Source organism: Vanessa cardui, chromosome 5, assembly GCF_905220365.1.
Source record: "Vanessa cardui chromosome 5, ilVanCard2.1, whole genome shotgun sequence".
Classification (NCBI taxonomy): Eukaryota; Metazoa; Arthropoda; class Insecta; order Lepidoptera; family Nymphalidae; genus Vanessa; species Vanessa cardui.
The window spans coordinates 9,665,913-9,686,455 of record NC_061127.1 but is presented as its reverse complement, the minus strand read 5'-3'; the positions used below and the strand labels follow the sequence as shown (position 1 = coordinate 9,686,455).

At 31.8% G+C, this 20,543-nt stretch overlaps 3 protein-coding genes across 4 annotated transcripts; 1 reads left to right on the top strand and 2 right to left on the bottom strand.

The window, feature by feature from the left end:
* The first annotated feature begins 2,320 nt into the window (after positions 1-2,320).
* LOC124529846 (zinc finger BED domain-containing protein 4-like) lies at positions 2,321-5,483 on the top strand. The gene is made up of 2 exons (XM_047103770.1): positions 2,321-2,631; positions 2,910-5,483. Exon 2 carries the CDS (start codon positions 2,916-2,918, stop codon positions 4,857-4,859), a length of 1,944 nt encoding a protein of 647 aa, XP_046959726.1. The 5' UTR covers positions 2,321-2,631; positions 2,910-2,915; the 3' UTR covers positions 4,860-5,483.
* Positions 5,484-6,162: 679 nt separating this feature from the next.
* Positions 6,163-16,281, bottom strand: LOC124530062 (inositol polyphosphate 5-phosphatase E). Of its 2 annotated transcripts, XM_047104048.1 has the most exons (10): positions 15,504-16,281; positions 15,293-15,412; positions 14,991-15,119; positions 14,462-14,619; positions 10,974-11,246; positions 10,215-10,315; positions 9,378-9,503; positions 7,421-7,538; positions 6,729-6,867; positions 6,163-6,320 (listed from the first exon to the last, which is right to left on the bottom strand). In XM_047104048.1, the coding sequence occupies exons 1-10, from the start codon at positions 16,163-16,165 to the stop codon at positions 6,206-6,208; spliced, it is 1,941 nt and encodes a 646-aa protein (XP_046960004.1). In that variant the 5' UTR covers positions 16,166-16,281; the 3' UTR covers positions 6,163-6,205. The 2 variants fall into 2 exon arrangements, with proteins under 2 accessions (XP_046960004.1, XP_046960005.1); XM_047104049.1 differs by lacking the exon at positions 15,293-15,412.
* A 472-nt stretch (positions 16,282-16,753) lies between these two features.
* On the bottom strand, positions 16,754-18,581 carry LOC124530061. Its single transcript, XM_047104047.1, has 4 exons — positions 18,439-18,581; positions 17,771-17,901; positions 17,120-17,249; positions 16,754-16,849 (listed from the first exon to the last, which is right to left on the bottom strand). The coding sequence occupies exons 1-4, from the start codon at positions 18,494-18,496 to the stop codon at positions 16,764-16,766; spliced, it is 405 nt and encodes a 134-aa protein (XP_046960003.1). The 5' UTR covers positions 18,497-18,581; the 3' UTR covers positions 16,754-16,763.
* Between the last annotated feature and the right edge of the window lie 1,962 nt (positions 18,582-20,543).

Below are 20,543 nucleotides of genomic sequence, written 5' to 3'. Positions count from 1 at the left end.
AAACTATGCCTTCTATAATAATGACTTAATAGAATGTATAACGCGTTATCATTTTTACATTTTTATGAATTTATTTTGCTTAAACTCAAGATTTACTTTTATAATTTTGCTTTGTAAGCCTCATTTGTTTTTTTTTGTTAAGAGTCATTAACTCAGTTCTATATTATCTGTGAATAATCGAACATCGACTAGAATCATTATTGATCACAGCGCAACATTTAAATGTTTCCAACATTTCCCAGTTAAGTAGTAAGGCGGGAAAACCGTTTCGTTTTCCCAACACGTGTTCACAGGTATATTTCATTATATATATTACTATTTACATAAATTACAGACGGTTTTATTTGCTAATTTTTTTCAGAAAATTGATTTTAGAATGTTCGAATTGTCTATGGACATTTACTCTTCTATTTTATTCACATAAGTATATCCTTATAAATACATTACCATGCTGTTTTATAGTCGATATATCCACCATTAACTAGAAATGTACAATCACGAAGAAAAAAGAAAATATTATATGGCAAGCTTAAAAAAAGCTCTACATTTAAACGAAACAAAATATTTAAGCACAATATAAAGAATCTAAATATTGGTTGACTACAGATTATAAAATATTAACTTTATAATACCTCTTTCTGGATACACAAATTTAAAAAAAAAGTATACAAAATAATTTGTAGTATTTTCAATTACATAAAAATAATTTGTAAATAACCTTCCACTTAGTGAAGGTAATATTAACAGGAAACATTTTTGACATATACAATATTGGCTAGAACAATTAAAACACAGATTAAAAACAACATAATATTTCCCAAATAAGGGTAAAAGATACAACTGATAAGTATGTAGAAAGTCGATACATTGGACCCAGTATTGGATGACTATCGATTAAGAAAATTAAATGTTGGTTCAAATATTTGCACCAATATTTGGAAGATGACATCCGAAAACGATCTTGCGTCATAATTTAATAAATATTAATGCTATATAAGTGACGTAGCAAGAGCCGGGATACATAATTAAAAGCGTGACGTAATAGAAAAAGTAATGACGACGGGACGTTCAAATATTACGCGAGCAGATTAAGAAGTCGCACGCCATTGAGAACGGTTCGAGGTTGTGTGCGATTATTTGTATCTTTTTAATTTTGCTGATATATAGAGCGGGGAGAATTTCAAGGTCAAATGTTTTGACGGTATTTGTGAACATCGAAATTGAGTTAATGGGAAGTAAACTAATAAAGAAGAAATAAATATGGATCACAATACTTCCTTAATACAATAAACATATTTCTCTTACTACTATATTAATATATAGCAACGAAATATATAGTATACTCTCCCATAAGGGAGCAGGATTGTCATTAAAAATCCTTCATGAACTAAAACAGTAACAAAAATAAAATTATAGTAAACTGCATACTAAAGAAAGAAATATTGATAAATAATTAAAAGGAACAGTAGCCCTTATTACAAAATCATCAAAGTTAGTAAAGTTACATATTCTATGACTAAAATATTTCACATCTGTGCATCTCATATTCTTTGGTATATATCATGTATAAAAGTCGAAGCATTGAAGCGTAAAACAGAGTGTCTATCAAGTGCATCACAGTCCGTATAATTGTACCGTCTCGTTGATAAATCGTGAACTAGTTAATGTCTTAATGTTGTCTAAAATTTTCGCGATTATTACACATTTAAATAAAACTAGTTATAACGGATTTTAATCGCGTAATAACATGGGATGTCCAAAATAATTAATATACGCGATTAAAATCCGTTATAACTAGTTTTATTTAAATAGTGTCTTTCATTATCCTCTACATAAACCCAGCAATAATAACTTACGTAATATTTGAACGTTTTTAAATCTGCATCGCGCGAAACTCAAGCGATGATTTATAGAAAACGTTGGCACAAATATTATCAAAACATTAATACTAATATACAAATATTTGAACGAATGTCTAGAGTACGTTACACAGAATACAATAGTTTAGTTCTGAATTCATTTAATTCTTCGCTACAGGTAATATAATTAAAAATAGTTTTCATAGGAAATTATTATTTCAGTAAGTCAACATTAAATACTGTTTGTTTAAAACCTCATTTATTGACTAGAGTTATTTTAGTTGACGACGTTCTCACTTTGAATATTATTTTCATGTTACTAATCAATGATGTTCTAGTAAACAGTACACAACATATGTCATTAACGCGTAAAAAGTGAAGACTAGAAAACGTCCTAATTGGGACGTTTGCCTTTAGTCGTTTTCATCATAATTATGCCAGTAATACGTTATAATTAATGTCCGACCGAACTTTCGGTTTCGGTTTCGGTTTCGGCCGAGTTTCGGCCAAAAATCAAGTTTCGGCTGCAGTTTCGGTTTCGGCCAAAATCGGCCGAAACTTTTGCCGAAACCGAAACTTATCTCGCAAGGTCACGCACGTTCGCATAACTTCGTTTTTCGCGGCAAAGCTGTGTCGTAAGCCGTCGGCTCTGTTCGGGAATCGTCGTGTGCCGTTCGGATAGCTCCGTAGTAATGCAATAAAACTTAGTCAGTGCGTGTGCGTCCGACGGAAACATTATTTGGAGGTTATGTTTTGATGGAACTGATAACATGTAAGTTTTTGTTTTGTTTCTGTACTTGAATGATTTATATAGTTAATTAAATAATATTTAATTAAATATTGAATAAATATTGAGTCAATAACTGTTTTGTTGTTATTAACAAATGAAGCCACATGTAAAAAAGAAATTGTAAGTAAGTAAATAAAAAATGTGAAGTGTTTAATTTCATAAATTACATTTTATAGGTAATCTTATTCGAGATTTGTTTTTCATTCCGATGACCTATTGTCCGATTGTTATTGTTACGGTTTTATTTTTAATTGTTTCAGAGTAAAATGTCACAACGAGAAAAAATAAAAAATCCGATTTGGCAGTACTTTGATAAAAGTATCAGTGATACATCAAAAGCTGTTTGCAAGATATGTAACAAGTGCTATTCATTAGGAAGCCACGAAGCAAAAAAACAAACATCACATGGACTGAAGTTGCATTTATCAAAATTTCATGACCATGAATACAGGCAAGTACAAAAACGTGTCTCAGAATTGAATGATTACAAAAGTGAAGCAAAATTGAAACGAACAGACTCGAGTGCATCGTTGAAAAAATCGAGCGCAGATCAGTCAACTCTTGTACAGTCAACTATCTTAAGTTTGACTTCTAAACCTAAAGTTGCACTATGGCCTGATGATCATGAAATTACAAAAAGGATTGACAAAACTATAATGGATCTGATTATCGTGGACATGTTGCCTTATAGTTTGGTGGGAGGTGAAGCATTCCGCCGTCTTAATTTATGGGACCCTCAAGGAACTCGCAAATATCGCTTAAAATCTGAAAAATATTTTAGGACTTCTCTAATGCCCCAAACATATGACAGAATCAAATCAAAAGTACAGGAGTTAATGGCACAGAGTAAGTGGGCAAGTGCTACTACAGACATTTGGACCAACGCGAGTAAAACATGTTCACTTCTTAGCTTCACAGCTCATTTCATCGTTAATGATAAACGTCTTAAAGTGATTTTAGGTGCATGTGTTCTAGAACAAGACCACACCAGTCAATATATCGAAGAAAAATTTACAAGTATGGTAAACGAATGGGGTTTGCAAGGCAAGATTTTTCTAGTCCTACGTGATAATGCCGCTAATATGGTTCGCGCGATGCGTGATCAATATGAATCTGTAGGATGTGTCGCACATACTCTACAGCTCGTAATAAAACAAGCGCTATTTTCAGAAAACGAAATAAAAGACCTCCTAAAGAAATGTAGGAAAATCGTCGGCCATTTCCATCACAGTGAGCCAGCAACCAGGAAATTGAAAGACTGTCAAAAGCAATGTGGATTGCCAGAGCATGCTTTGGTGCAAGACATTGATGTGAGGTGGAACAGCACCTATTTGATGCTGCAACGACTTTTGGAACAAAAAAATGCGGTAAACTTATACTCTGTTGAACATGGTAAGATTGATTCTCTTCAATCAAATGAATGGGTCATTGCAAAGAACCTCACATCCGTATTGTCATTTTTTTATGAAGCCACCCTTGAGTTATCATTTGATAATGCATGCATTTCGATTGTCATACCTTTGATATCGTTATTAAACCGGAAATTGCAAGTTCGCTATGAAAGTGACAACGAAATGATGACCAAGATGAAAAATTCACTATACGAGTCCATGAACAATAGATTTTCATCAGTGAAAAAACTCCCTTCGTTGATGGTAGCTACACTATTGGATCCAAGGTTTAAGTCTAAGTACCTCAATTCCAATGAAGTAGACATTGCTGTTACAGAGCTAATATCTTTCTTGACCGAGTCTGAAGGCAACAAAAAATCATCCCGCACCACTGATAATGATAACGCCAATGATTCTGTGGCTTCAACTTCAACATGCGTCCCGCAAGCTCACAGCATACAGCAAGAAAAAGAAAGTCTTTGGGATGTGCACGATAATACGTCTAGTCAAACAGAGACCACAGAATCTGAAGAAGGCACAAAACACTTTCTAAAAGAAAAGATTCAGTCTTACCTATCGGAGCCATTATTACAACGTAATGCTGACATATATAGTTATTGGAACTGCAGTCCATATCCTATATTGAGAAGTGCTGTTTTAAAATATCTTTCAGCTCCACCTACCAGCGTCCCGAGCGAGCAGTTATTCAGTGCAGCTGGCCAAATATACTCGGATCGTCGCAATAATTTACATGGCGAAAATGTAGAAAAACTGCTTTTCATGGCGTACAATATAAGACTTTTCAATTATGAGTATTAATAATACGAAAATCCAAAAAACAACCCTATATTAAGAAGTTTTTATATTTGATTTTTTAATTGTTTTCAATTTAACTGTTTACTATAGTTTAATAGTGAGTTACTTAATTTTAAATATACCTAAGTATAACTGTCCTGTTAATTGTGATCTAGTTAAGTATCTTTGTTATCTTATCTTAAAATATGTGATTTTTGATTATTTTTTTGTTGAGACTGAAACTGAGTGTAAAACTAATTTTAGTTATTATTATTTTTAGGCCTATAAGAGGTACCTAAAAAGACTGATGATTATTCTAAGTACAATCCAAAGTATTAAATAGAAAGATCTCAAAACTTAGTATTTAGTGAAACAGTAACAATTACTTATTTGATTATATTTATATTGTCAACTGACATACAATTTTGCTATGAGAACTTACTTTGAAAAAGTATTAAAAATGTTATTAAGATTTTTTAATATTATATTAAATAAATGATTACAATACAAAAAACTGAATTAATATACTGTGTTTCCACTTCATGCCCTAATTAATGCAAAATAATGGTAAAAAACACCAAATTTCAGTATTTTAAGAAATTTTATACTTGACCATGTGAGTTTCGGTTTCGGTTTCGGTTTCGGCCGAAACTGAAGCCACGGCCGAACATTCGGTTTCGGTTTCGGTTTCGGCCGGAAAACCAGTTTCGGTCGGACACTAGTTATAATACATCATAATTATGTAGTAATACGTTTTGCGTAATTAAAACATCTAGTTATCCCTTTTACTTATTGTTTTTATCAAGCTAGTCTTTTTACTTGTAACGAAATGTAAAATAAGCGGTCCCCGGCGCGGCACACATTTTTCCTTTGTTTAGTATGGGTATAACATATCTGTTTATTAGAATATCATTGTTACTAATATAATAAGCTATAATACTATGAAGCTAGTCTATACGGATTTTGAAGTACATTATACACTATTTCCAGTCATTTTTTAAATGTGTAAAATAAAATAAAACTCTTGAAATGTAAATAACTAATAACAAAATAATCTTTGGTTTGTTAATACTCGATGCAATTCTATAAATAAAATGTGTTTTTGAACTTTTTTTATATATGATTCGCTGATCGTATACCAGTACCAAATAGGTAACACTTAACAATATGGAATATAACAGCAATTCAAATCATAAAATACCAATGGTATTCCATTTTTGAAAATGACTATTTTTTTAATCACAGTTCAAACATAAGAACCGACAGCAAAAAAAATATTTTTTTTCAATCGATAACCTTTTCATAATATAAATATTCGTTAAATTAATATTATGATTGTTGTACTGGATGTAATGTATTTTATATGTTAATTATTGAATATTGCATATGGCGGACGTACCGGGGGCGTGGTCGAGAAGCGCTCGTCGACGTTTTATTCCCTCTAAATAAACTTCACGATTGAACAAACCAGCGGCTAGGGGCACACTGAAATCAAAATATATAACATTGATATACTTTACATAATTTATTTATTAGTTTTTATAAATCTATACATATGATAAAATTGGAGTGTCTATTTGTAATATTAAAATAGCCGCTTTTTACTAAATGTATGTATACACGGTACATATACCAAAACAACATTTTTTATATTTCTGTTTGTCTGTTTGTTACGGCTAATTCTGGAATGGCTGGACCAAATTTGACGGAACTTTCATTGGCAGAAAGCTGAAGTAACTCTGTCTGTCTGTCTTTTACCACCAAACCAATGAACCGAATTTGATGAAATTTTGTATGAAGCAAATTTGAAATCCAAGAAAGGGCATAGGGTACCTTTTTTGGCTAAAACATGACAAACAACCCACGGGCGATAGATAGTATAGAACGACTTACACATCAGTGCCGGGCCGCAGGGCGCAAGAGAACAGCGCCCACACGGGCTTGTGGTCGCTGGTGACCACCGACTGCACCGAGTTGTACGCGATGCACTTCAGGCCGGACGAGACGGGCACGCTGCTGATACGACGTAGGCCTGGAATTGTAATTAGTTTATAACAAAATTACATTTATTTTGTACTTGCTCTAGATATATATCAGATATCTTACTATCAAACGGTAACACATGTGATTTCAGCGCAAATGTCTATGGGTGGTGGTAATCACTTACCACGTAGTTGTTTTTTTGACCGTCAACCTACCTTTATAATATATAAAAATTTTCCACCAAAGGATAAAGTAATTAAATATAGTTAACAAGTACAGTATAATTCTTAAAATTTTAACTAACAATAATAAAATTAAACACAATAAAATAAATATAATTTTTTATGAAACAATTCAGAATGCTATGGCTAAGATAACTTAATGTTTTATGTATGTTTTTGTTTTTGATTTCTGGATTATATAATCCAGAAATCAAAAACATATATTTTTTAGTCGAAAAAAAAAAAAAATTATTCAACTAAGTTTTTAAATTTTTGATTCGTCACTTTACATAAATACATTCAAACTAAAGCTACCATTTATATGTAGATTATAAAAAGAACCGCAAAGAAACCCAGTAGTTACAATTATCCAACATTTACCTGAAAACGCAGACGACGAATTAGCTGTCATTGATTTAGCTTTGAACAATATTCGATCTGTGTACGCCGGAACTCTTTGTTTACTGGACGTGTCGAATTGTTGACTTCCCGGGTCATACTAAACATACAAAAATATATATATAAAATTAAATAGAGTACTAAGCAATTGTATAGCAAGAATAATAACTAAATCTATATTGCTATACTAATATTATAAATGTGAAAGTATAGTAGGACACAAATTTGATGTAGCATCGGAAAATGCAATGGAATGAAATTAAAACCGATTACTGCCGATTTACACAACCAATAGAAATAGCTCCCTATCGCGCCATTCGACGCTATTCGTCGCTATAGATTCACGCGTCAGAGAAAGCAAGTGAATGTAAATCCACGCGCCAAATTGACTAATATATTACGTCATATGATATTACAAGTTGTTACGTTTGTGCAAAAATCATATTCGCATGAGAAATAAATATTGATATCAAAATCAAAATCAAAATAAACTTTATTCAAGTAGGCTTTTATAAGCACTTTTGAATCGTCATTTTACAATGTGAAGCTACCACCGGTTCGGAAAGTAGATTCTACCGAGAAGAACCGGCAAGAAACTCAGTAGTTAGTCTTTTTTAACATTTAAAAAATACAACGTCATGTTAATTAAATACAATTATTTCAATTCATGTATCCTGCTTGGAAGTCAACAGGTATTACTCCACGCTTTTTTATCATCTACAAAATCTTGTATCGAATAGTATGCTTTTTCTACCAATGTATTTTTAACAAACGATTTGAATCTACTAAACGGCAAAGTTAAAAATTTCTGCGGAATTTTATTATAGAAACGGATACCTTGCCCCAAGAAGGATCCATTGACTTTGCGGAGTCGGAAACTTGGCGTTATAAGTTTATCCTTACTTCTAGTGCATATACAATGATTATCACTGATTTTATCAAAGTGATCAATGTTACTGTGAATATACATGATATTGTTGTAAATATATTGCGACGCAACAGTAAGTATTCCTACTCTGTTAAAAACATCCCGAAGAGAGTCTCTAGCTCCAAGATTATAAATAAACCGAATTGCTCTCTTTTGTAAAATAAAGACAGATTCAATATCTGCAGCGTTACCCCAAAGTAATATGCCATATGACATAATACTGTGAAAATAACCAAAATAAAATAATTTATATATATATATATAAATTATTTTTAAATATAAAATAAAATAATTTATATATATATATAAATTATTTTATTTATATTAGATAATTTGGGATAGCATACTCAATTCGGATGTGATTGGGTTTTACGAATTTTGCCGATGCGACATCTAAGTTGTGTCGTACTATAACTGTCTGGATGTCGATCTTTCACTATAAAACAGCTGAACCGAACCGGGTTGCCTGGAAGAGATCGCTGCTTAGCGATAAGGCCGCCTGTTGCACCTCATGCAAATTTTGCAAATGTTATTTTTTAGTTTTAAGATTGGGTGCAATAAAGAATAAATAAATAAATAACCGAATTGGATGAAATTTGGTATTCAACAAATTTGAACTCCAAAGAAGAGCATAGGCTGCTTTTTTTGCCTAACATATGACAACCAACCAACCTAGGTGGTAGCGCTTTGTGCAGGCCAATCTGGGTAGGTACCACCCATTCATCAGTTATTCTACCGCCAAACAACAGTACTCAGTATTATTCCAGTTTGAAAGGTAAGCGAGCCAGTGTGACTACAGGTACTAGAGACATAACATCTTAGCTCCCAAGGTTGGTGACGATATAAGGTATAGTTAATATTACTTAAAGTCTATGGATGATGGTGACCACTTACCATTAGGTGGCGCATATGTCCGCCAACGTATACCATAAAAAAAACCCAACCCCTAAAACGCGAAGTCACGGGCGACAACTAATTACTTATACATTATTGATAATTAAAAAAAAATACCTTATAAGTTGGTGGAAAAGTAATTGGGGCTTCGCGGAAGTCTCGAAAAGCGGCGCCGTCTTCCAGCACTGCAGTCAGCTGATCCGCGTGTAACAGTCCGTGCGGCAAATTTGGCGGGAGGGGGAACTGGTAACAATAGCAAAAATGTCATAACTTAGGAATTGAGATTCCAAATTAAAAAAATAAACTTTTTTTTATTCGTATCAAGTCTTTATGGCAAGTATAAGTATTAGTGTGTAGAGTCGAGATGGCCCAGTGGTTAGAACGCGTGCATCTTAACCGATGATTGCGGGTTCAAACCCAGGCAAGCATTGCTGATTCATGTGCTTAATTTGTCTTTATAATTCATCTCTTGCTCAGCGGTGAAGGAAAACATCGTGAGGAAACCTGCATGTGACAAATTTCATACAAATTCTGCCACATGTGTATTCCACCAACCCGCATTGGAACAGCGTGGTGGAATATGTTCCAAACCTTCTCCTCAAAGGGAGAGGAGGCCTTTAGCCCAGCAGTGGGAATTTACAGGCTGTTGTTGTTGTTGTTGTGTAATTTGTATGTAATTTTATGACTGCACCGCCTACGCCGATAGTTTTGAAATCTCCCTTTGATTTGATTGTCTGGAAGAGATGGCTAACAAGCCAGGCCGTTGTACAACACTTTTAATGTACTTCTTTTGTTTTTTTTTTAATTATTTTTTTGTATTTTATTAATTTTGTGTTACATTCTTTTTTTTTGTTTTTTGTTTGTGGTGTGCAATAAAGAATAATTCATTCGTTCATTCAATAACAGTAAAAAAACAGTATCTGTTGTAAAAAATATTATTAAATAATTCCATACTTGTGTTTGTTCGATCCATCTTAAAACAGCGGCTCTCGGCTCTCCAAGTCTAAAATTAAGATCACCACACCAGAACACGTAGTCGAAATTGTTAGTGACATCTGCAATAAGAGAAAAAATATATTATTTATAAGCTGTGCATGATTGACTTTTGATGGCAACACTTATTTTCGCGGAGCGTATTTACGTATAGTAAGTAGAAATATAATACAAAAAAAAAACTTTAGATTTACGTATTTCATACGATTTGCTAATATGCAATATTATACAATACTAATTTATAATTAATATATCTTAATTTATAATACAACACTATATATGCTATTACTGAGAATTTTTCGACCCAATAGTACGACATAATTTAAATGCTTATTTTAAAAATGAAACAATCAATCGTAAGTTTGGCGAATTTGTTTGGATATGACATCACAAATTATAACGTTTGCGCAAAGATCGTTTTCATATCATAAATAATTTAACTTTGATGATTTTGAAAACGCACTTAATTCGGATGTGATCTGTTTTACGGATTTTGCTGATGCTACTTCTAAATTGTATAGTACTATACAGTTGGTTAAGTTATTCGACCTTATATTTAGCTACTAAGTGTCTGTGTAAGTGTCTGTCAGACACACAAGTCTACGTGAAGTTATAAATTAAAGAAAAATAACCTTTCCAAACTTAGTTTTGGTACTGTAGGTCTGACAAACAATTTATGCTTAACCTTAAACCTCGTACGTTATAGTTTCATTGACTCACCTTTACTTTTATGTCTGCAGGGCAAATTTTTAGGCAAATCAATAGACCTTATTATTCTCTTGATATCTGACAGTCTCTCTTTCACTTTCTCTTGGTGAGCTGTCAGATGGGCGGTCACGAAGAGAAACGTCGAACCAAACAACGCAAAGGATATTGCTACGGCACCTTTGGTACGAAACGCGGTACCGGGACGGACGGAAAGGCTCGCATCTTCGGGTAGCGAACAAAACCATATAAGATCTCTTCTTATAAATACCGTCAAATGTATTGTACCTGAAATTATGATTAACTGACAGTTGCATTATACGTTACCACTAGTCGTCCGCGACATCTCTCGCGTTTGTTGGTTGTAGTGTGTTAGGCAAAAGAAGTATATGTCCTTTCTTGGAGTTTGCAGCATACCTAACGTGACCAGACGTCCCTTTTTGAACGGGACAGTCCGTTTTTAAGATTACGAGTTCCGGTGTCCATGAGATGAACTTTGGGACATGAAATTGTCCCGTTGTCTGCAGCCGCGTGAAAATATGCGTAGCCGAGCATCTCAGTCGAACGCGAGCGGTGTGCGAGTGTGCGTATACCTCTAATAATTTGTAACTTTTGACCTAACTGATATATTCTTAATGAATGACTTTAAAAAAAAGGTTTCTCTTTCTTGGCTACCTTTAAATTGACTGAAATAAATCAGTATCCCGTTTTGAGTAAAAAAATAAATGGTCACGTTAAGTATACCAAATTTCATCAAATTCCGTTCAGCGGTTTGGTCGTGAAAGAGCGACATATAGACGAAGCTTTCACATTTATAATATTAATATAGCGTTGAACGAAAATCAAGTGACGTCACCGGACATACGACGAAGCATTACAGAGGATATCTGACAGGCGGGCAGGCGATGGCCATATTAGTTGAGACGGAGGATAAAAAGATTGATTTCAGTTGCATGTTTAAAGTATTGTTTTATGTTGTTGTTATTTTTATTAAATATGATTGTTTGTTTGTTGATAGTATTTTTGTGAATAGTAGATTATAATAGATAATATAGATTAATTATCATTCAGAACACACTAGCGTTTTCTTTTCTGAGAAAATATATTAGCGTGATGCAAGTAAAATAATTCTTTGAGCTTCTAGATCATACGCTTAAGGAATCACTTTACAAACATTATCTATTATTACATCATAATATTCATTTAATTATTCCGCGTCCTGACTATCAACGTATTTATTTGCACAATATGACATAATATAACTCAATGATCAAGTTTTATCTCTGTTTTCTGAAACGCTGATCAAATGCAGATTAACTCATTAATTTTTAATTTGAACGCTCATTGGTCATCTATTAAGTCCTATACTGTCTCGTAACAAAGGTAATCGTATTAATGTGACTGATCAGTGTTTCAGAAGTCGAAGGTTTTGGAAAATTTGAAAATATGATATAGAATTCGTGTCTACACCATGTGGAAATTTCTGAAAAGTTACCGTAGAATATCATCAAGATTTGCATTTGTTTATAATTCAAATAGGATTCAATCAATGATGTTCTAGTAAACAGATATTTCATTAACGCGTAAAAAGTGAAGACTAGAAAACGTCCTAATTGGGACGTGCTTTTAGTCGTTTTCATCATAATTATGCCAGTAATACGTTATAATACATCATAATAACGTAGTAATACGTTTTGCGTAATTAAAACATCTAGTTATCCCTTTTACTTATTGTTTTTATCAAGCTATCCTTTTTATTTGTAACGAAATGTAAAATAAACGGTCCCCGGCGCGGCACACATTTTTCTGTTGTTTAGTATGGGTATAACATATCTGTTTATTGGAATATCATTGGATTCAATATACTCAATTTGATTAATCTCGAAAACAACACATCAGTATTTTGTATTTAGGTTATTCGACCTGTAGGTAGTAAGTATATAAAATATATGTTTAAAATAATACCTCATTGATAACACATTATTGAGATATTAAGCAGGTACTTTTAGTAAAAATAGTATTATTACTATTATAGAATACAGATGTATCATACGTTAAACGTAAATTAGATATATTATATTGATATTATATTGATCTTTATTTATAAATTCTTATATCTCACTGTACAACAAATTAATATTACTTAAATATATTACAGTAAAAAGTAAAGCTATTATTATAACACTCCATCATCGCAGATTAAGAGTAAGCCAGATACCTCTGTTTACTAAGCGATATGAAAATCCGCTCGACATTTTTAACCTACCTAAGATTTATGGGATCTATTTACTGAACAAGGCGAACAGATTTTAAAAATGTAACATGAATAGTGTTTTAACACTGAGATAACTTATATGTCATGAAAATTATGTTAATAAACATGTAGTTTCAATATGTGTGGAGATTGCATTGATATCAACATGTTAGTAAGGCACGTTAAAAATACATATTTGTGTATTACTAATGCAAATTTTGCAAATCATTTTATCATTTATTTCGTTGTCAGATAGACTTAAATATAAACAAAAAGAAATGTAATTTTCACAGTGTTTCCGCGGAGCCTTAAGTAGATAATCCTTGTATGCAAAGGTAACGCCTTGTAGGAAAAGGTAACTTTATGACGTCATGAATGCTCCAGAACTCATTGGAACTAAGCATAAAAAAATGTTTAACTTTTTAAATACTGAAAAAAATATTGCGTACATCCATATAGGTACGTTTTTTATAAGGAAAAGTCATTAAATACCTATTATACTATCATATCTGTGTATGTAACAAACGTTGTTTATATTATCGATCGATTTAATCAATTGATGCATCATTGGACAGATAAAACCTGTACCGTCAGAAACAAAACAATAGAAGGCAATGACAGTTGATGAAGTCATGACGCAAAACAGCAATGTTTTATAATTTTAAATTTAATAAATTTATTTATTATAAAATTTTCACTTGCTAATATTATAAATACGGTGTGTGTGTCTGTTTCTCTTTTACGGCCAAACTGCTGCGCCAAATTTAATGATATTTTGTACAAATAATATAATGTTGTCTTAAACGTTGGCGGTAGTTGTAAATAATATTTCTTGTGTTCTTCAAATAGACAAATGCCACCTTAGTCTAAAATGTAAAGTGCTCGAAACGTCGGGATGTCAAAAATAATTAATATACGCGATTCAAATCCATTATAACTAGTTTTATTTCAATGTACGAATAATAATTGAACCACCAAAGGGAAAAGGCTACTATATGCCCAACGCTTGACTAACTTATAAAACAACACTACAACTAGACAACTATTATCACAATGTTTTGATACATAATAATAGAACTAATTTCTATATTTTCAAGTATTAGAACAGCGCCATGTTTGTATATGGCACTAACTTAGGTAATGCTTGACTGGACAGTATGACTAGTATACTTCTATAGTGCTCATCTATGTACAGCATTAAAATAAATGAACAGTACATGATTTACATTACAAATACACAATAACTTACCTAAATAATAAGAGTGCAGTAGTAAATGTGATGGACCCAACACCTCTTGTATTGTGATTTCCCATTCGGTTCGCTCTGAAAATGATTCTTGAGTGCCAATCGCAAAAATATCCGGCACATGTTTTACCTCATTGGGGAATATAAAATCAGCTAGTTCCCTGAAATTCAATATTATATTATATAAAATAATCGATTTTCACTATTACAATACGCTAATCTCAAGTGAGAAATTAAATAGAGAGAAGAATATTAAGCAAAAATAAAATACTTGAAAAAATTCAAGTATTTTATTTGATTCAAATTGATTTTATATCTGTTATTAGGTTAACATTATAAAGAAATTTATTATTATTATAAAGAAATTTTTGGGATACCTTATGTATGTATTTAATTAAGTCTCTTATTTTTTTTATTTATTTGATGCAATGTTTAAAGTCAATTATTTATGTGTAAAGGAGTAATAAATATTTATGTCTGTTTTATCTAAACAGGATACATAACTTATTAATTAATTTCTATTCAAACTTACTTTGGAGGTGCCTGTCCATTCATATTCCAGGTACCAACAAATATTTTCACTTCCCGATCTGGGAATACATGTTCCAACTCAGCGGCTCCGAGTAAAGAGTGTGATGCTAATCTTCCATATAAATAGTTTCTATAAGAAAATAAAAACAATATAATATATGTAATAAAGTAAAATATTTGACATAGATGTTAGTTTTGCATAGATTAGAATGGAATCAATTATCAAAAACAAAATGGACTTATTATTAATAAGCAATTGTTAAAAGCATATAAATCTCTGAGCAATATTAATGTTAATTGTACCTTTGCTTTGCTTCCTGTGTGGGTATAAGACGCAACACCTGTGCAGCAAGCAGAGAATTACGAACCAAGCTGTCAGTGCTTCCTGCGCGAGAAGCTGATCTTGTTATTGTTGACTTACTCCTTATAGCGTTGCATGACACAAATATGGACAGAACATTAACACATGAGAAGGCAGTTTCAAAACACAAATTAAATAATAAAAGCAACTTACCTTCTCTTACGATCTAAAGAACTACTCCTATCACTCTCGGGTGAGGACGAATGATACAACGGCTTTGATTCATTGGATATCAAATGATCAGCTGATAACCTTTTGACAAATAATTTACTTTTCGGCTTAATGCCTTCAAATGAACCCGAATGTTCAAAATATTTTTTTGCATCATCACTTTTTGGAAAATTCACTGTTACTTTTGGTATTTCTTCACTTTTCGTTTGAGAAATTGTATGATCACTTAAACTATTATTACTAGAATCGTTTATTGGACTGCTCGGTCTTGAGTACGAATCGTCCTTAGATCCGTGGCCTTCCACTAAGCTCTTAGGGCGAGATCTTCTAAAGAACGTCTTACAACATTTTTGATTACTATCGTCGTCATAAGTAGTTGTGTTTTGATGAGTTGTTTGATGATGATCAGTTCCATACCTCGTATTATAATTTGAATTATTATGAGGATTATCGATACTAGTTTCGGAGTTGTGAGCACTATGTGCTATAAAAGGGTCAGCAGGGGACATAGGGCGTGAGGTTGATTGACTAAATTCTTCGTTGGAATCTGTGTCTACATAGCAGCCAACTTTTGGTGATTTTTTCACAAATAGTCGTTTCCGCAATGACAACTTTTGTTTGGTCCTGGTAGGTGATGTTGTCATGTTTGGTTTAAAACCACTTTAACAACCAATTTAAGTTACTAATTACATTTTTACTAAATATAGACAACATAACCTATAACAACATATTTGTGTCATTATGTCATTTTCAATACTAATGTCAATAAATATAAAATCAAATTTTGCTGAAGAAAAATACGTTCAAAAAACTTTTTTATTTAATAAACACAAAAAAGTTATTAGTTTCATAAAGTTTATATAAAATTTTGCGTTTGTGATTCGGCCACTCGAATACATTATAAAACAGTTTGTATTAGATTTGTTACCACGGAAACAGTAGAAACGATAAAATAAAACAACCAACAGTTAAACATATAAATAGTAGCACTTGTTTAATTTTCATAGAAATAAAGTAAATTATTCATAGTTTTAAATGGTATATTATACTAATGAAAAAATAATGTAGCTATATAAAAACATTTCTAGATGAAATTCAATAGTCAGTCAATGTTGGAAACGGTAATACAGTTTTTAATAATATTTGTAAAATAACAAATTGGTTATCGTTTGGAAAATATAGATTAATAAACTTTATACTTAAAATACAATAATAGCAGTGATTTTTTTTTAAATTAAAATCTCACGTTCCAGGTACAAGCAAGTTTGTACCGTTGTACATTGGATAAGGAGACAAATTTCCATCCCCTACGGGTTGTATTCCATCACCTGAAAAATTATAAAAGGTGGTAAGTATAATAGTAATGTAATGATTAAATAATATATACAAATTATAAAAATCATCCATTTCTTTATTCACATATATTAATTAACCGCGTTGTAAGAACATTGATAAATATTTTGTTGGCAGTATTCTATTTTTTATCTGTAGTTATAAAAATATTATAATAACAATTTATAAATGATTATAAAATTAATGTTGGTATTTTGTGTATTTTAATTTAGGTAACATTTTCACTAAAATAGTGTGTAACTTACCGATGTTACAGAGGTCGCTAGTACAGGCCCGGTAATAAGTTCGAAAATTTGAATCTGACACTTCATGATTTAAAAAGTCTGGCGATCCCTCGCATCCTCGTAAAAAACTAACTATCTCGCCTGCAGGGTCCTAAAACATAATTTATTTATATGTATGTTTTGAAAATACCTTTGAGATAATGCTTGAACTTTTTGTTTTGTCAATTACCATAATAACCAGAAATGCCGCAAATAGTTGGATACCGATTAATCATAAAATCGGAAAATAAAGAAAGATTTATGTGTTAACGAAAAATAATGTCATGAATCTAGTACCTTTGAGTGTATTTTATCGTTTAGAAAATAAAAACAATGAAGTTAAAAACATTTTAAGTATTAAATATCTCATATTCGTTTAACATTTTAAATGGTTGCCACAGTTTAAAATCCATTCCCCATTTAAAGTAAGATTGCTAAACGATACTCAATCATTTCACAAGGCTTAGAAAGACTATTTTCTGCGAGAGGTTTGATTTAAGAATAAAAGCTTAACCGACTTGATCCAAAATGCACTTTAAGTCACTTAAGAAGCAACTCATATGATTTAGAATGCAGCTAAACTGTATCTCTTATCACCATCGTACTGTTAAATTAATTAAAAAAAAAACTTACTCGAAGCTCTTGACGCATAATGGTGCAATACGTCATACTGCATTCCACTCTGGTCGTAGAATTGCTTATAGTGAGACAAGCTCTGTTGGTGTCAACCGAAGAGAAACCACACGAGTAGCATCGCAAAGATTCTGGACAAATTTAAAATGATATTATAAACATTGTATTTGTAATATTTTTTTGTCACAATACAATTTAGTAATTATTGCTTTGTTTGAGATTTAAATTTTTAATAGAAGAGTCATTATTATGTTGAAATTTTATGATATCGTCATCCTCCTGCCCTTGTCCCAATTTACTTGGGGTCGGCGCAACATGTGTCTTCTTCCATACTTCCTTTTGACGTCATCCCACAAGTAACATTCTTTCCAGCCATATCATCTTTTACACAATCCATCCATCGTTTCATTGGTCTTCCCTTTTTTTATATCCATCAACGTTCATGCCCAAGACCTTCCTTACAAAACGTTCCTCATTACTCCGTATAACCTAATGTAACAGCCACTTTTATGAAAATGACAATACAATGAAAATGGTTTGATGTCACAATTCCAGTGAAATTATTTTGAAGATAAAGACCAAAACAAGAGTGAATTTAAGTTATATTATGGAATCATTAAAAATTTCAAGGTAAAAATACTGAGCATATAATTAAAATAATGACTAACCCACAGTCTTCCCTAGGGCACAGATAAATACGAGCAAAAATAATTTTGTATACATCATTATACGCACTCAACGTAAGCTATCACAGAAAGTAAATGCTTCCCTCAAATTCATTATCTGAGTACCTATCTATCATTGAAATCCATATCTTATCGATTCAAATTATTGTTTTGCGTTAATGATTAATAAACGTCATGAAATCACAGAACCGACAAAAGACCTCGATTGTTCTAATCTTTTATTTATTATAAACTAGCTTCACGTCCCTGTTTTACATGGATACAATAAGAATTTATATATAACTTGTAGATTTAAGTAAATTAATTAAAATGAATTCAATTGTTTTTTTTCGTCTACGTCAATATTTTCGGCGTTTCTCTAGTAAAGTACACATGTAAAAATCAAAAAATCAAAATCAAAATAAACTTTATTCAAGTAGGCTTTTATAAGCACTTTTGAATCGTCATTTTACAATTAAGTGAAGCTACCACCGGTTCGGAAAGTAGATTCTACCGAGAAGAACCGGCAAGAAACTCAGTAGTTACTCTTTTTTAACATTTAAAAAATACAGCGTCATGTTAATTAAATACAATTATTTCAATTAATGTATCCTGCTTGGAAGTCAACAGGTATTAACTCCACGCTTTTTTATCATCTACAAAATCTTGTATCGAATAGTATGCTTTTTCTACCAATGTATTTTTAACAAACGATTTGAATTTACTAAACGGCAAAGTTAAAAATTTCTGCGGAATTTTATTATAGAAACGGATACCTTGCCCCAAGAAGGATCCATTGACTTTGCGGAGTCGGAAACTTGGCGTTATAAGTTTATCCTTACTTCTAGTGCATATACAATGATTATCACTGATTTTATCAAAGTGATCAATGTTACTGTGAATATACATGATATTGTTGTAAATATATTGCGACGCAACAGTAAGTATTCCTACTCTGTTAAAAACATCCCGAAGAGAGTCTCTAGCTCCAAGATTATAAATAAACCGAATTGCTCTCTTTTGTAAAATAAAGACAGATTCAATATCTGCAGCGTTACCCCAAAGTAATATGCCATATGACATAATACTGTGAAAATAACCAAAATAAACTAAAATAAACTAAACGAGCGGTATCAATATCATGTACCTATAGAATCTCTGTTGACTGAAGAAAACTGCATCAAAATTCGTAGTTTAATAGATCTACGGAATTTTATTATATGAAGAAATGAAATCAATGTTGGTTTTGTAACTAACTGTTATATTTTAGTAAAAGAAATAAGTATATTTTATGAAGTGTATAGTGCAGAGAGGAAGCCGATAGTGCCCAGAGCATCACATTGGGTAAAACATGCGTAACAATGCGAAATTAATTGAAGTTACTCGTTCATATCCATGTATCACTGAAATAAAATGATCTTATTTTGAAATTAAAATCTGATGCTTGTTAAGTAAATGTGAGTTGAGTAGATAAATGAATCCATCAAACCATTCTGACAAATTGTGGAACTTAGCTTTAAACCTCTTTTAGATGACGACGATTACTTTACTTCGATATGGTAAAACGTTCATTGAAAAAAACTTCTTGAGATATCGAAGTGTCCCAACTTTAACTGGTCTTAGTACTGATTAATATCTGGTAGTCCACAAATACAGTTTCTATTTTTTGTAAGGTGTAGAAAGATTTTAATAAACGCACATTAAGGCTGTGTATGAACTACTTGTTTTCTTTTTCTTTTTAGATTTAACTGATTTAATTTATTGTTATACATATTCATTTTTGTTGTCAAAATGCGCGTATATCGACTCCTGGGTTGTTTCATATTTTTTCTTCATTATATCTCTACGGCTATTATACTAGAGGGAATAATAATTATCATATGTAAGCACGTTTTCTATTACAGCTTTCTCGACTCTTATAAATTACCTATACGGTAATTATTTAGATTTATTATTCAGTATGTAGTGCTGATTTGCTCCTACGTGATAATTACATGTTAAAAGGTGTATAGGTTATATAGCAATTATAATAATCGTGTAGCGAAAAACAAGTATTTTACTAAAAAGTTTAAGTAAAACATAGGGATGTATTTTTTTTTTATCTGTGG